Below are 14,476 nucleotides of genomic sequence, written 5' to 3'. Positions count from 1 at the left end.
GTAGTTTTCAGGACGTTTACATTTTAAGCTAATGAGAGTTCAGATCACTATGTCTGCCTCATAGGAGCTTTCATTTATTGTATTTTCAGACGCTGTGTTAGCATGAGCACAACAAATGAGTACGTATTAATTTATCTCATTTAAATATATAACAGACAGTATGCATAACCTATGACCTATATAAATAATTATGCTGTAACAGACACAGCTCAAATGTTTTGCTCTAAAGATCAGGGTTTAAATGATTAATAGCACACACGCCGGCGCTCCATTCCTCACCTGCTTCAGAGAGCAGGCGCTCCCTCTGCAGGCCGGTCTTATCTAAAGGTGACCCGGAGGTCAGTATGTCATCAGCATATATGGACTATTTTAGTCCACAATCACACAACAATAAGAAAAGAAAAAGTCAGGAAAAACAAAGTTTAGCCAGAGAAACACAACTAGGATCAAAGGAAGAGAAAAGAGAGGAAACAGCGTTGCAGAGATGTAGACAGCTTATGAACAGAAGCTGGAGCACACAGTGTCAAACCCCTCACGTCACACTGCTGTGTGCATTTTCACAGCTCTCTGTCAATACACAGTGTGATCATACCTGAACTCACACCGCTTCCTTTTTAGGATGTAGACTCAACCTAATTCATCACAGTTATGTAATAACACAACATACATATTTCTTCTTAAAGCGACTCCAAACGGAATACTTTTATTTTAGATAATCTCCTGACGTTTCATCGACCTTACTTCTACCACACAGGAGTTCAGTCTTTTAGTTGTAATACAGATTTTTAAATATATAGATTTGATGGCTTGTTATAGATTAATATCTGTGTGAACATAATTGAAATCTACACTGGAAAATTATTTATTATCTAAAATTATCTTTATACTATAATGTTGACCGAACTAGTACAGCATGCAGGTGATGACTCACATCTCATACATAAGATAAGAATATAACAATATCTATTGATATAAACTGAATAAATATGAAATATCAAAGCAAAGAGATAAGATCTCCCAATCAAGTGGCTGAAATTGGTTCCTTTTCACTTAGAGATGGGTTCAATTCTCGATTACCAATGTTATTTATTATAGTTCAATATAATTCTATTATATTTACATTAATTACATTTAACCGAATAACGGACTAATATGAAATGGACAATAGCAAATCACAAGCCTCTCTTCTCTGACGAAATCCATGAAAGTTTCATAAGCTTCAACTTCTTCACATAACCATACATCTGGTTAAAAAGTCAAATTATTCAAAGGCATCAATGAACGCATTTTTTGTCTACAGAAATAGTAATGGCAAATAATCATAAACACTTTGAAACAAAGTAAACAAAATTCAATTGTCAGCGAACTGAAGTGCACCTTAACTTTCGATTGCCGCAATCAAAGTTTTAACAACAGTAAACTGTAAAAGGGTCGCGTAACAGCTGGATAAATGCATGAGCACGTGAGAGACAACGAAACAAAAAAGGTTTGCTGGCGACCTCTGGTGGCAAATGTGAGTCGCTTACAGAAGATGAACACGACAAGGACGCAGCTCAACAGCCCAACGAACAGTGACTCCATCGGTGCGGTGATGGAATAAGCGGTCCAAAGCCCAAATAAATCGTAACACGCCAAAAGGAAGTCTCAAAGTGCACATGGTCCACATTCATTTTTGCTTGTTATTCGTATTGAGCCCAGGGGTTTGGTTCTGCTGAAGGTTCTGTACTTCCGCTCTTGTTATCTCATGATTTTAGTTTTGTCTCTGTTTCAGATTTTCCTTCAATTTTCATTCTTGTTTATTCCTCCTGCATCTGTTGTGCCCTTAACTCTACCATCTCGTCTGATTTAATTTTTTTCCGCTCAAAGGCTTTTCTCTGGAAATGTATTGACACATGTTCCCTGTTCCTTATTGACATTGTAAACATTTGTAAGCAACTTCAAGAGAAATCATGTCCCCTTCATATAATGTGTGTATTGCCCTTCCACTGATGCCACCAGTGGCAGTTCAGCATAAAAACATGAAACAACTCATGAAAGAAAGGGTAGGTGACCCATCTAATTTCAGTTTTGAATTCCGTTTCAGCACTCCTCAAAAAAACTACAACAGATATTTTGTGGATTTTTTTGCATGACCACTGCCGCGTCACCAAAGCAATGAGGAGTATGAGTGACACGCTCAGACATGACATGCAAAAAAATTTTAAATATCCATTAAATAATTACGACTAATGAGATGCCATACCAAGTCCTTATCAAACTACATAAAGATGACATTTTTTAAAGATAAAGATGCTCTAAGATAACTTGTCTGGTATTGCCCTCAGCAGCAGTATAATGGTTATGAAAGTGATGTTTTAGCATCCTGAATAATTCTCGTTCAATTGCGTGCAATGGTATGTATTAGAAATATTTTGTCTAACCTTATTCTGGTTCACACATATTGCAAATTGTTTTTATAAGATAAACTGAATTGGAAAAAAAATGTTTGAATGAGGTTAATCTTTATATTTTGCAAAACATTCATGAAGGGAAACATTTTGGAAAACTTTTATACTGAAGAGCGCATGGCCGGAAGTGTCCGTGTAGTTAGCGTGTGTGAAGCAGTTAGCTTCAGGAAATCACTTGAGGAAGGCAATTTTCTGCAACTGTAAATAATCTCGGTAACACGGCGTTTATCTGACGCGGGACTCGCCTCGCTGCGCTTTGTGTCCAGGTTGCATTGTTTAGCCTCAAGTGCCTCCGTCTGTAGGGAGTGTCGAGGTGACAAACCGGGCCGGAACCAGAACCAGGCCTGGGCGGACTCGAGCAGCTCTCCCGCGAGCTGGTGTGGAGGTTCGGACCTGGCATGGTGAGCCTGGACCCTGGACCAGCGTGTGTGTAACCAGGCGGCCACGTTTTTCCCGGTGCTTCTACCGGTGGACCGGGCGTATGTGACGCTGCAGACGGGCGACTCGAAACATGGGACCTAGCTGTAGCGCTAGCTAACACCCAAGTGATCAACTCCCCCCCTGAAATGAGCGCCAGGTTTGGCTTCATGTAACGGAGCAGGTTATTTTCTATGTCGCCTGACATTTGTTGTCAGTTGCCTCTTGAGCTCTGCTGAGGGGCCTGATGAATGTTTGGGGAGCGACTTTAGCCGTGTAGCTGAGCCGTTAGCTTGACTCCGTCGCTCCAATGAAAGAATACAAAGTTGTCGTGCTGGGCAGCGGCGGCGTCGGCAAGTCCGCCCTCACCGTGCAGTTTGTCACCGGCACTTTCATAGAGAAGTATGACCCGACCATCGAAGACTTCTACCGTAAGGAGATCGAGGTGGACTCCTCGCCCTCCGTGTTGGAGATCCTGGACACTGCGGGCACCGAGCAGTTTGCCTCCATGAGAGACCTGTACATCAAGAACGGTCAGGGCTTCATCCTGGTCTACAGTCTGGTCAACCAGCAGTCCTTCCAGGTCAGTAGATACCAATCCATCCTGAAGCATGCAAGTGCTTCTCAAATGTATATATATAGTGTATAGCCTGCCTTGCTCCCCAATTGCACATTACTATGGTGACAGGAATGTCGGCCTCTTATCGGCTCAGGTACCAGTGATCGCCATTTTTTCTTGGATGACTGAGTTAGGATATATCGAAACAAAGTGCAGAATGCCTTTATTTTCCAGCTGATGTAGAGAAGAACATCTCAAAGAATCTGTGCTTCCAGAAAACAAGTTAATCTTACTCCTAATTGATCCTTTTGCTAGTCTAGGGTGGAGATGAGATTAAAAGAGTCAATTTTCCTGCTGCAAAGAGCTTTTTTGAATGGCCATTATGGCATCAAATAAAACTGTAGTTACAGAGACTTAATTTCCACTTTCAGGGAATGTACGAATGTGTTTCCTCTTGTATGTTGCGATAGTGTTGTGTAGTTTCAATTGATGGCAGCGCTAATGTCGCCTTTCCACTGAGTGGTCTGTGTCAGATCGGGTCTCTTTTCTCTCTCACCTGTGACAGCGCCTGACCGCACCCTGAATGCTTTTCATTCATGTATTTTGGTTTCAGTTGGCTTGGGAGTTTGTCTTTATTGAGAGGTATAAGATAAGATGTAAGCTCTGTCCTACAGTTGTCCAGATCTAGCTACACAGGCACTCACTCCCATCCAATCAGTGGCGTCAAGGGTGTGTCACAGGCAGCAAGTACCCTTTTTGGACCCCTTTGGCACCCTAAGCAAGGTGTACAAAAAAAAAAGGTACAAGTTGGGTTGTTATTCCAACCGCTTTCGACAGTGGAAACAGAAATAAGTAGTGTGATAGACAAATGCTGTAGTGTCTCACAAACCAGGGAATATTTTGGGTTTTTTTTAGTCAGGATTTAAGAGGATACAGTTATTATACTTTTAAAAAAAATTTTTTCATTTATCTATTATAAGCTGCAACAATAGTAACAAACACATCCCCACAAAACCTCAGTCCTCTTTTTGATGCAGTGGAGCCGCCCTCACAAGAAGCAACCGAGCCAGACTATCAACCAGCCACTCTATCTGTCATCTGGGACTTTTTGCTACAACAAAAAGCAGTTGTAGGTGGACAAACAAAACGGGCAAAATATGTTAACACATTTAACTGGATACTTGCTCACATACCACGAGACAGAATGTGAGCATTATCAGGACACTATCCAGCTGTATTCCCAATGCCTGAAATGCTTTTTTGTTGCATGCTATAATGTGTCTTGGAATATCCTGATGCCACTTCTTTGCCTACCAAATACAAATGTAAAATACCGATACAAATAATAATACCATAATGGCAAATTAAAATGTATTTATGTTGTGTTTCTTTAAGGACATTTCCTCTCTCTTCAAGTTTTAAGCTTTTTCCAGCTTTTATTGAAATCAATGGATTTTTTCTTTTGTAAAGTAATGCTCTCCGTCTTGCAGTCTCACGGTGCCTTCCAGATTTGCTCCCCAAAGTCCCTCTTCCACACAAAAACAGTTCATCAGTCACATTGTCACAATCCACGATAGTCTGTCTTAAACAGTTGGTGGTCAAAATACCAGTGTAGGGGGGCTCTCGAGTGCTGGGGAGCTCCCTGTACTTCTACCACCAGCTGGTTCTAAATAGAGGGGAAGTGACTAGTTCAATGATGTGTGTAACAGCAGTGGAGGCCAGGTGTATCACCAGCTGATCAAAGTCCTAAGGTTAACTTCTAAATTCCACAGTGGATGAGGGCAAGAAGGCATGTGACATCATGTGTTTACCTGTCAATCATCAACACAGCTGACTTCAAAGATATTATTGGAACTTGAAGTACAATGTTTAATGTGTGTTGGGTGCTCCCCTTCTGTGTGGTTTTGTGTGTACTCTGTCCTAAAAGCTGGGATTGGAACCAGCTCATTGGGACGACATTCCGTCAGTCATAGTTGCTACGTGAAAAGGAGTGATTGTGGGACATCATTTACCAAAGATGAGCCTGTTTGTGGTTTATGTCATACTTCATCTTATCTATGTGAGGTGTTTCCCGAAAACATGGCCAGTGTTTTTGAAATGACCAATATTAACTTATTGAAGGTCACATGCACACCAACGTTTCCTGGTGCCTTACGCAATAATAAGCAGCTGTGTTGTGCACATGACCCCACATCCTTAAAATGTTGCTTGCGGTTAAACTCTTGTCCTTTTGCTGATATGAACAGCTCCTAAGTGCTGTACTTTATAGAGTTATATGTATTGAATGAATATTCATCCCTTGTGGGTGTATGATCTCATGTATATCTACTGTGAACTGGCAGACTCAAGTGAAATGGATTTGTGACACTAACTCCTTTGTTCTTCGGTGTGCCTCCATCCTGCAGGACATCAGACCAATGAGAGACCAAATAGTGCGAGTGAAGCGCTTCGAAAAGGTGCCGCTGATTCTGGTTGGAAACAAAGTGGACCTTGAATCGGAGCGGGAGGTGGCTGGCTCAGATGGCAGAGCTCTGGCTCAAGAGTGGGGCTGCCCCTTTATCGAAACCTCTGCCAAGAGCAAGACGATGGTGGACGAGCTGTTTGCTGAAATAGTGCGACAGATGAATTACTCGACGCTGCCAGAAAAGCAGGAGCAGTGCTGCACGGCCTGTGTGGTGCAGTGAGATGGAGGTACGTCACTGCTGCTATATGCACCCAAGCATTCTTCCGCTCAGTTGGCCGATGGTTGAAGGCACAAAACAAATGAAAAACAAAAGTCTGAAATGTTCCTGCCGTCCCCTAGTTCAGATACTGTCTGTGTTTTGACACATGGGTGGTTACGTGGTGTTGCTCTGTGGTGAGGGAGGGAGGGGGTTGGCCGAAAGTGCAAGTGACGAGTGGGTGGTTCTTTGTGCTATCAGAATGTCTTACCAAATACAATCGTTGCACAACTGTTGGAGAAGCAGAAGTACAGACACAGTTAGAACCTGTGACTTGTGTAAAATAAATAAATAATAATTGTCACTCACATAACAAAGAGGAAGAAGCTGGCTGTAAAATAGTGTGATCAACAAAACAGTAGAGTCTCATGAACCAGGCAGGTAGGAAGGGATGGCAAATATTTTAGAGAAGAATCTGTTTTTTTGGTGTACGCAGATTTAAAAAGCTACTATTTTTAGGCTGTTGTTCTTTTAATTTATACATCATAAGCAGCAAAAAAGTAACAAACACTTCCCCCCAAAACTGCAGTCCCATCTGTGATACTGTGGCTCTGCTCCCACAAGAAGCAACAGGGCCAGGCAGTCAGCTAATAACAAAAATAGTTGTAGGTGGAAAAACAAAATGGTCAAAACATTTTAACAAATTTGGCCGGATACTTCCTCACATACCACAAGATGGAACGTAAGTGTTATCAGGAGGCTATCCAGCTGTTTTATTAAGGCAGAAATGCACGTTTGTTGAATGTGTTCTCATTTATTATTTGAAATCTGATTTTTACATTTTGGAGTTTGCATTGTGTGAGGTTTCTGAGCCTGTTCTCTGTACATTTATCACTGTGTATGTTATTATTGTACATGTAGATCCAAACCGGCTGAAAAACAGAGAAGCAGAGGGTGGTACTTTGGACATTTATTGAATTGGCAACAATAAAAATAACTTGTATTTCATTTTTTTTTAAGTTTTTAGTCTATTCTGTAGCAGTCCTCACCTGGTTCATATGTCTGGCTGGATGTGTGACTTTAGTTCAGCAAACGTGTTCCTGTCATTTAGTTACTGTGCTTCTTTCTGGATTGTTCTGTTAAAAACAAGCCGAAAACCACCACAATCTTTTCCACCTTGATGCCATGTGGTTTCCTCTTGTTTCCACTTCATTTTAGTGTGTATGATCATGGGAGATTTCATTTTTAGAAAATGGATCATTTTCTGAAGGCATGGTGGCTCTCATTAAAGCCGTTGCGGTGCCACACGATCGTTTACCTCTCTGTTTTTTAATCTCTCATTTTAGTACCAGACAGTTAAGTGCCTGTCTCCATGCAAGCACTTACCAAGCTGCTTTTTTCCCCCTACAATTAACTGTAACACTGACTCGGTTATCTGTTATGCGTTAAGACATTAATGTTTCCATCTCTTGGGAGAAGTAGGAGGAGCGACTCTTAGTTTCACGTGTTGCCATACTGAATCGTGTTATCTGATGAGGCCGTTTGACATTCTCATGCACAAGCTGAGCGTGGACTCGAGGTTGGTTGAACTAACCGATAACCCCAGTTCTGAAACCAAAACCTCAGCGTGTTGCGCACAGTTTTCTCACAGGATTTGGGTAACCAGTTTCTTCTTACAGGTCTCAGGACCACCATACCAACCTTATCAATTGTGACATGGCCTCTGAGTGAAGTCATGAGCTCTTTCGAATGACTGTTGACACCAACTGGGGGACGCTGGTCACTATTTAGTGCTCTCTGTTCCTCGCGTTTCAGCGTTTTCAGCGTCAGAACCTCGGAGGAGCAGGCGTTCATCCGCCGTTGCGACTCACAACAGCAGTGATAGTTGGAAATATTCCAAAAACTGATTATTTGGATCAGTGTGTCACCACAGTTGTTTGCACACTAGTTTAAATGTGGTGAATAAACCAAATGCTCCTTGAGTCACTGATTGCTGGGCCAGCAGAAAGAACGCTGGAGTTTTGTAATCAAAGGAGTGACTTCTTCTATAAAAGATCTGATGAATAATGATAAAAATCAGAACCACCATGTGATTGATTCGATACAAGCCTGTGTCAGTGTGTTTTAAATGTCTGACTGTTGTTCATGGCCGTTTACATTCCTGCCTAAATTCAAGTTTATTTCTCTTTCGTTAGTATATATTTGTCTTTTTTTAATGAAAAAAAAAGGTCCTGAAAGAAGACAATAAAAAGAAAAATCGCCCCCAAACACTGTATCCTATGTATGATGTCATTTCCATACCTGTCTGTCAACTGTAACTGCATACACGTCCTTACAAAGTTCTTTGTTGTCTCAGGTGCTGTTTGTTTGGACCACCACAAGCATTCTGACGGAAGCGTAGACGACCAGACGTGAGCAGACTGTCCACCCCTGGTGACCGCCGGCCACCGGGCGTCTGGCAGCCAAGATGTCGGCCACTATTTTTGATATCACAACTGTAAGAAGTTTCTGCTGCAACCTTAACGGCCTTCGTGCTAAATTCTGGGATGGACTAGGCGGTAGACGGACCTGGAGTGAGCTGAGACAGCCACCTGTCAATCTCAGTCTTTTCATTTTTCTTCTTTTTAGTCAAAAGTAATAAACAAGAGTGTTTGTGAGGTGGCAGCTTCCTCCGTAAGCTGCTTTAATCACTATGATATACTTTACTATGACCTGTATTATGTCTCAAGTTTGGAATTTGATAAGTATTTCATATAACTGAAGCGTTTTTATTTTCAAGCATGCATTCTTTAGGAGCTCATAAGCCGTGAGTTTGTTTCCGTCAGGTTTACTGCTTCTCTTTTTTGTTATCTTGTCTAGAAGTTTACATTGAACCCACACGAACCGCATTTTTAGCACCAGTACGCGTAGACAGGAAGTTTGTGTGGAGCAAACTGTTGTCCTATAATATGTCAGTCGCTGGCAGGAGGAGGCGTCGTAACATCTGCATGCGCTAAATGAAAAATGTTTTGTCACGTAAACACCGTGATACCAAGAGCCATGTAACCTTTTTCAGAAGGAGTTCTGACTCTGCAGTTCAATCACAAGAACGCAGGTCTTCCATCGTCAGTCACCCCTCCCCCCCGATCAGAGGAAGGTTTTCGGAGTGACCGGAAGAAATCTCTCTGCTTATGGCTACATTATGTGTCGCTTTAAATCCAGGAGTTGCTGTTTGTTGTCATGGAATAACTGCAGTTTTGGCACAGTGAAGCATATTTAACATGCTGTTCTGTATTTCTTATAGCAACATATTTATTAAAAGCTAATGACAAGAGTAGCCAGTTTTAAACATTTTAATTTTGTACTAGTTTTGTGACTTTTATCATTTTTTTAAGCTGTGAGTTTTAACAGAGCCTTAAATGATTTCTGTTGCTGTTCCAGGCTTCTTCATACTTGTATCAAGACCAACAACTGTCATCCTCCGGTAATAAAACTTTCTGCTTTCATCAAGGCACAACGTTCAAAGTATTTTACTTTTTGTGCCGATTTTGGCCTGTTTTGTAAAGTCCTTGTAGAACTGAACTGATTAGTTGATTATTCAACATTCATTTAAATAATTGTTCAAGTCGGAATATAAAAGAAAAACTTCTCAGTGGCCTCTTGTCTCTTTCTTCATGTCTGCTTTTGTGTTTCTCTTCTGTGGATGATCATAATGGCTTTTGTCCTAATGTTATGAAGGAATATTTGGTGGGTTATGTGTCTCCTTTTTTCCTCTCCCCCAGATCAATGTTAACTTGAAGTCAAACTAATTTTTGCAAGGGTCCTGTCTGTTATTGGAGAACATTATTACAGTTGACTAACTTTTGGTGAGTTATGATGAACATGAGCTGCACTTTTGGGTTGCCATCTTTGGAAACTCTTCTTTGGTACTGAGTAGCCTCAAGAAATATGATCCAGTGAGGGATTTAAAGGCGTCAGCTCTTCATGTAAACATATCCAAGTCAACTGCTCATAATTTGGACTGTGGGGTGATAATTAGAATTTCACGTTGTCATGCGCAGCTGTTTGGTTCGAGCGCCAAATGTACTGTCCTGGATCCACAAGCACGTGAAGGTGGGTGCACTTAAACAAAAAAAAAAAGCAACGAAATTGCATGCCCTTAAGTTCTTCTCAATGGGAATGTTTTTTTTTTGTCATTGTCATGTGTGTGTGGTGAAGAGTGTGCTGCCTACCAAGCATGAGCATATGGCGTCACACCAGGACACCATTTTCGGCGGCCCAGAGGCCGTCTGTGTGCGGAGATGGTCATTGTCAGACTCCAGTGTTGCCCCTCCAGTGGGATTTTTGCATGCTATTGTCTTCTGCTTGCTTGTGTGTATAAACTAGAAACTCTGGTTTCTTCCCAGAGGACAGAGGGCTGAATTATTGCCTTCCCCTTGCTCTGTGTACCCTGACTGGACTCTGAGGCCCCATCAGGGAGAGAAGACGTTGGAATGCCCAGCCATAATAAATCTATCTTTCATCTCTCTCTGTCGAAATAGATGCATAGATACTGTTGAAGTCCACGACCTCAGAGGCAGCGCTATGGAAAGCTATCTTTGTACTTGCGTGATGGGCTCATGCAGTAAATCATGCTGCAATTTCACTTCCGCACCGTTGGGTGGCAGCAACACATACACTCGGGGATGACGTCAGATGCGGAAGCGTCAGTTACTTGGTTTGCAAAATGAGTCGATGGTGAAACTAAAAACAGTTTTGCGGGGATGAAGTGTGTATTCGTGACAGTCGGAACCACAAGGTTCGATGAGCTCATCGAACACATCACGTCACCGAAAGCTGTCGATGTAAGTGAGCATGAAGTTTTCATTTTCTGTCTTAATTGTGAACAAACGTTACTCCATGTAAAAGTAAAGGTGAAAAGTAAACAGGTCAGTGTTACATTGAAAATTACTTTCTTTCGAGGTCGTGCATCATGATATATAGAACAAATGCCGGTCGATTGGGTCAAAAGCGCAACTTGGCTGTCGGCTAATACTCGTAAAAGTGTGCTGAGAAGAAGCGCTTTTATCAATTTGGAAGTAAATGGGGAGCGAGTATTGAAACCCTCACAACCCCACTGCTGTCTCTTTACTGTGCACTGATCTATGGGCGCAGTCTGCAGCGCTCGAGAATGTTTTTGGCTTATTCAACAATCATTTATGATCCTATCTTGAGGTGAGCAAGGATGGTGAAGTGGAGTGTGTTCTCCACAGGCTTTGAGAGAACGTGGCTTTGGGCGTCTGGTTCTACAGGTGGGGAAAGGGTCCATTCTACCAGAAAGCAGGAGCGTTGGCCAAATCCAGTTGGAAGCTTTTCGATTCAAAGACTCTATTGCAGGAGACATAGCGACTGCTGACCTGGTCATCAGTCATGCAGGTCAGTGCTATACAGACCTACTGTTATTGTTATTTTGACCTCAGACTCAGAGCTGCTGATCCTCATCTCTGCACCTGCACACTCACCAACATTCACTGTGTAAACGTTTGGCCAGTTGAACATTCCAACTTGCAATCGGCAGGATTTTTGTTTGCGTATGTTAATATTAGCATCAGCTACATCTTGAATCTGGTGGCCCGCTGTCATTCCAATTCCGAATGCGGATCTGGTTTCATTCAGGGGCCGGCAGCTGCTTGGAGGCCCTGGGTGCAGGAAAATCTCTGCTGGTTGTGGTGAACGACACACTGATGGACAACCACCAGCTGGAACTGGCCCGGCAGCTCCACAAGGACTCACACTTGCTCTACTGCACTTGCAGGTATGTGTGTGTGCAGACAAAGCTGATGTGTGTTACACGAAGAAAAGGAAGTGACTTGCAGAATTAGAAGCTCATTTTCCTCATGCAACTTTCAGCACACTCACAGAGACGCTCAGGAACATGGACCTTTCAGCTCTGCAGCCTTTCCTGCCTGGACAACCCAAGAATTTTGCAAATTATTTAGGCAAAGCTGTTGGACTACAGTGAGAGTGGTAGCTTTGTTCCAATGACATTCTACTTATTGCTTCTCTCAGAATTATCCATTTAGGTACTTTTAATTTACATTCTGAAGAACACACTTAATGTTGTGAAAGTACAGTATTTTTTAAATTGTGTTGCAGCTGCGTATCATGAGCTCATTTTTAGAGAGACAAATAATCTCCTGTTTTTTAATCTACTATGATACAGTGTTGTATCTAATCAATGTTTGAGCGAGTCATGGTCAGTGGGGCACTTATTTATTTTCAATAAAAATTTCCACAATTGTGTTTGAACTTGTTTGAAAATTACTTTTGCCTCTGCTCATGTTCTGTAACTCTCCTTTCTGATGACTCTATGTTCCTCTCTATGTTTTTCTCTCATTGTGACAATTTCTTTTTTTCTGGGGGGAACTACGCCCCTGAGTGAGGAGAATATGGGAATAATAAGGGAACTGCAGTGGCACATGGAGCAACCTGGATGTCTGTGGCCATAGTTCTGTGTAAGAAACAGATTGGTTCACCTGTAGCAGCACAGTGGTGTAGTGTTAAGAACTGCAGCCTCAGAGTTCCCTAGTAAAAGGATCAATTGTCTTGTCTGTTTTGAATCCAATGTGGCCTGCTGGCATCCTGCACAGCAACTTAAAGGGAAAACACATATTTGTACTGATCCGCCAGTAATAAAGCTTGAGCACCTCACTCTTCTTAAACAAAAAAACCTCCAATCTGCCCAAATTTGGCCCAAATAGAAAGGTGTCAGTGGAGTAGAGCAGCTACTTCTGTATAGCATAAACACCGCTGAAGTCTTTAGAATTTGGTGGAGTCCTCTCATGATTCGTGAGCTCACCGCTATAGATGAGGTCATCTTGTATATAGTGGCTGCCAAAAGGCTTTTTAGAGACGGTTAGCGTCCCATTCAATGAAGGTTCACGACCATCGTGAACTGTCAAAGGCAATATGCTCATCAAAGAATCAGCTGTGTTTGAAGCATTTTCTGCACAGCCGGTGCAGACGTCATTCAAATGAATTTTGGCCTCAGTGTTTCCAAGAGTTCCATTTTCCTTATTGTGTGTGTTTGGAAATCCAGAAGAACTTGTGTGGTCTGTGTTTTTGTGATCCGCTAACCAAGTGTTTTTGGAGAGGACCTCCTGTCATAGAACACACAGCATGGACAACACAGCGTTTTACTTTCCATGATTCCATCAACTGTGAAATAAGTTACTGGGGTGATGTTGAGTCATGTTCTCTTTTCAGTCTGCTGGAACAGGAAATGCTGCGTGAGAGGCAGCATGTAGTCCAGTGCCTGTTCACCAGGAGTCCTGACTCACAGCAGGAGACTTTTTAATCTACTTTCTGCAGCAGAGACTTTTAGACACGTGGTGCCAGGCGCTTTGGTGCAGTCCATACTGTCCAGTCCAGGTTTTTAATAATCTGTAAAATAGAATGATGTTTGTTCAATGACTGAGTGAAAAGTAACCCCCCCCCCTTTCACCATTACTGTCTTTTTACTTAGTTTTATAGCCTTTGAAATTTCAGTTGGCTCAGTGAAACACCAACATGTTAAAGCAAAACGTTCGATAAAAGAATAATCCAAAAGGAAAATATTTAAAATGTGGTGTATGACATGAACAATTTTATATATAAAGTTAATATTTTAATTGAAGAGATAAACTAGTGCCTGTGTGAAACCTTTGTTTAGCGATTAAAGACTCCCACACACTTTTCTTCTATGTATTTAACTATGAAAGTTCCTATTAACAGCCACAGATTTGTTTGGTTCATCGTAAACAACCATATTCTCGCAAGGTTAATCCCACTTCCTGGTTAGCGGGTGATTCTTGAGTCACCGTAAAACTTCCCGAAATCAACAGCAACATCTGATTGCAGGTCAAAGAAGGAAGAGGTTTTGTGTTACTTGGAAGCATAAATAAGCGATGACCATAAAGTAGCAGGTCAACCATAAAATCAATTGCAAGCTTGCAGTCAAACCTCTGTTTTGAGAGTTTCAAAGAAGAAGCCTGAGATGAACTTCAGTGGGCAGCACTTCCGATGGAGAACAATCAGCACTTTTGTTTACAGCAAGGCTGAGCAGTTAACTCTGAACAAGCCAAGAACTGGGTCAATGTTGTGGGTCAATTAATCAATCAAGACCTTTATCCAAATGTGGCCACATGATGGGAACAGTAGTTGTCAACTATTGATAGGATTTACTTCGGGAAGCTTTTCTTTGCCCTTTTTTTAGTGATTAGTGATATTTGGAAAGAAAAACAGAAGAAGAGAAGTGATTGTTCTGTATGGATAAGTTTGGTTCCACTTTGTTGATTCAAGCAAGTGGAAAAAATATCACAAATTCATGGTAAATTTACAAAACAAAAGCCAGATTGCCACAACTTTACAGCAGTAAACACGCCGCAAAACCAACA

At 41.8% G+C, this 14,476-nt stretch overlaps 2 protein-coding genes across 4 annotated transcripts; both read left to right on the top strand.

Annotated features, from left to right (window-relative positions):
- The first annotated feature begins 2,573 nt into the window (after positions 1-2,573).
- On the top strand, positions 2,574-9,706 carry rap2c (RAP2C, member of RAS oncogene family). The gene is made up of 3 exons (XM_053879610.1): positions 2,574-3,447; positions 5,829-6,114; positions 8,440-9,706. The coding sequence occupies exons 1-2, from the start codon at positions 3,175-3,177 to the stop codon at positions 6,105-6,107; spliced, it is 552 nt and encodes a 183-aa protein (XP_053735585.1). The 5' UTR covers positions 2,574-3,174; the 3' UTR covers positions 6,108-6,114; positions 8,440-9,706.
- A 1,056-nt stretch (positions 9,707-10,762) lies between these two features.
- On the top strand, positions 10,763-12,339 carry zgc:92907 (uncharacterized protein LOC436733 homolog). Of its 3 annotated transcripts, none has more exons than XM_053879612.1 (4): positions 10,763-10,906; positions 11,315-11,477; positions 11,718-11,856; positions 11,952-12,339. In XM_053879612.1, exons 1-4 carry the CDS (start codon positions 10,826-10,828, stop codon positions 12,061-12,063), a joined length of 495 nt encoding a protein of 164 aa, XP_053735587.1. In that variant the 5' UTR covers positions 10,763-10,825; the 3' UTR covers positions 12,064-12,339. The 3 variants fall into 3 exon arrangements, with proteins under 3 accessions (XP_053735587.1, XP_053735589.1, XP_053735588.1); XM_053879613.1 differs by having other exon boundaries at positions 10,778-10,906; positions 11,354-11,477; XM_053879614.1 differs by lacking the exon at positions 11,315-11,477 and having other exon boundaries at positions 10,764-10,906.
- The last annotated feature ends 2,137 nt before the right edge of the window (positions 12,340-14,476 follow it).

The sequence above is a fragment of the Synchiropus splendidus genome, chromosome 11, assembly GCF_027744825.2.
Source record: "Synchiropus splendidus isolate RoL2022-P1 chromosome 11, RoL_Sspl_1.0, whole genome shotgun sequence".
Classification (NCBI taxonomy): Eukaryota; Metazoa; Chordata; class Actinopteri; order Syngnathiformes; family Callionymidae; genus Synchiropus; species Synchiropus splendidus.
This window is presented reverse-complemented; position numbering and strand designations above follow the sequence as displayed.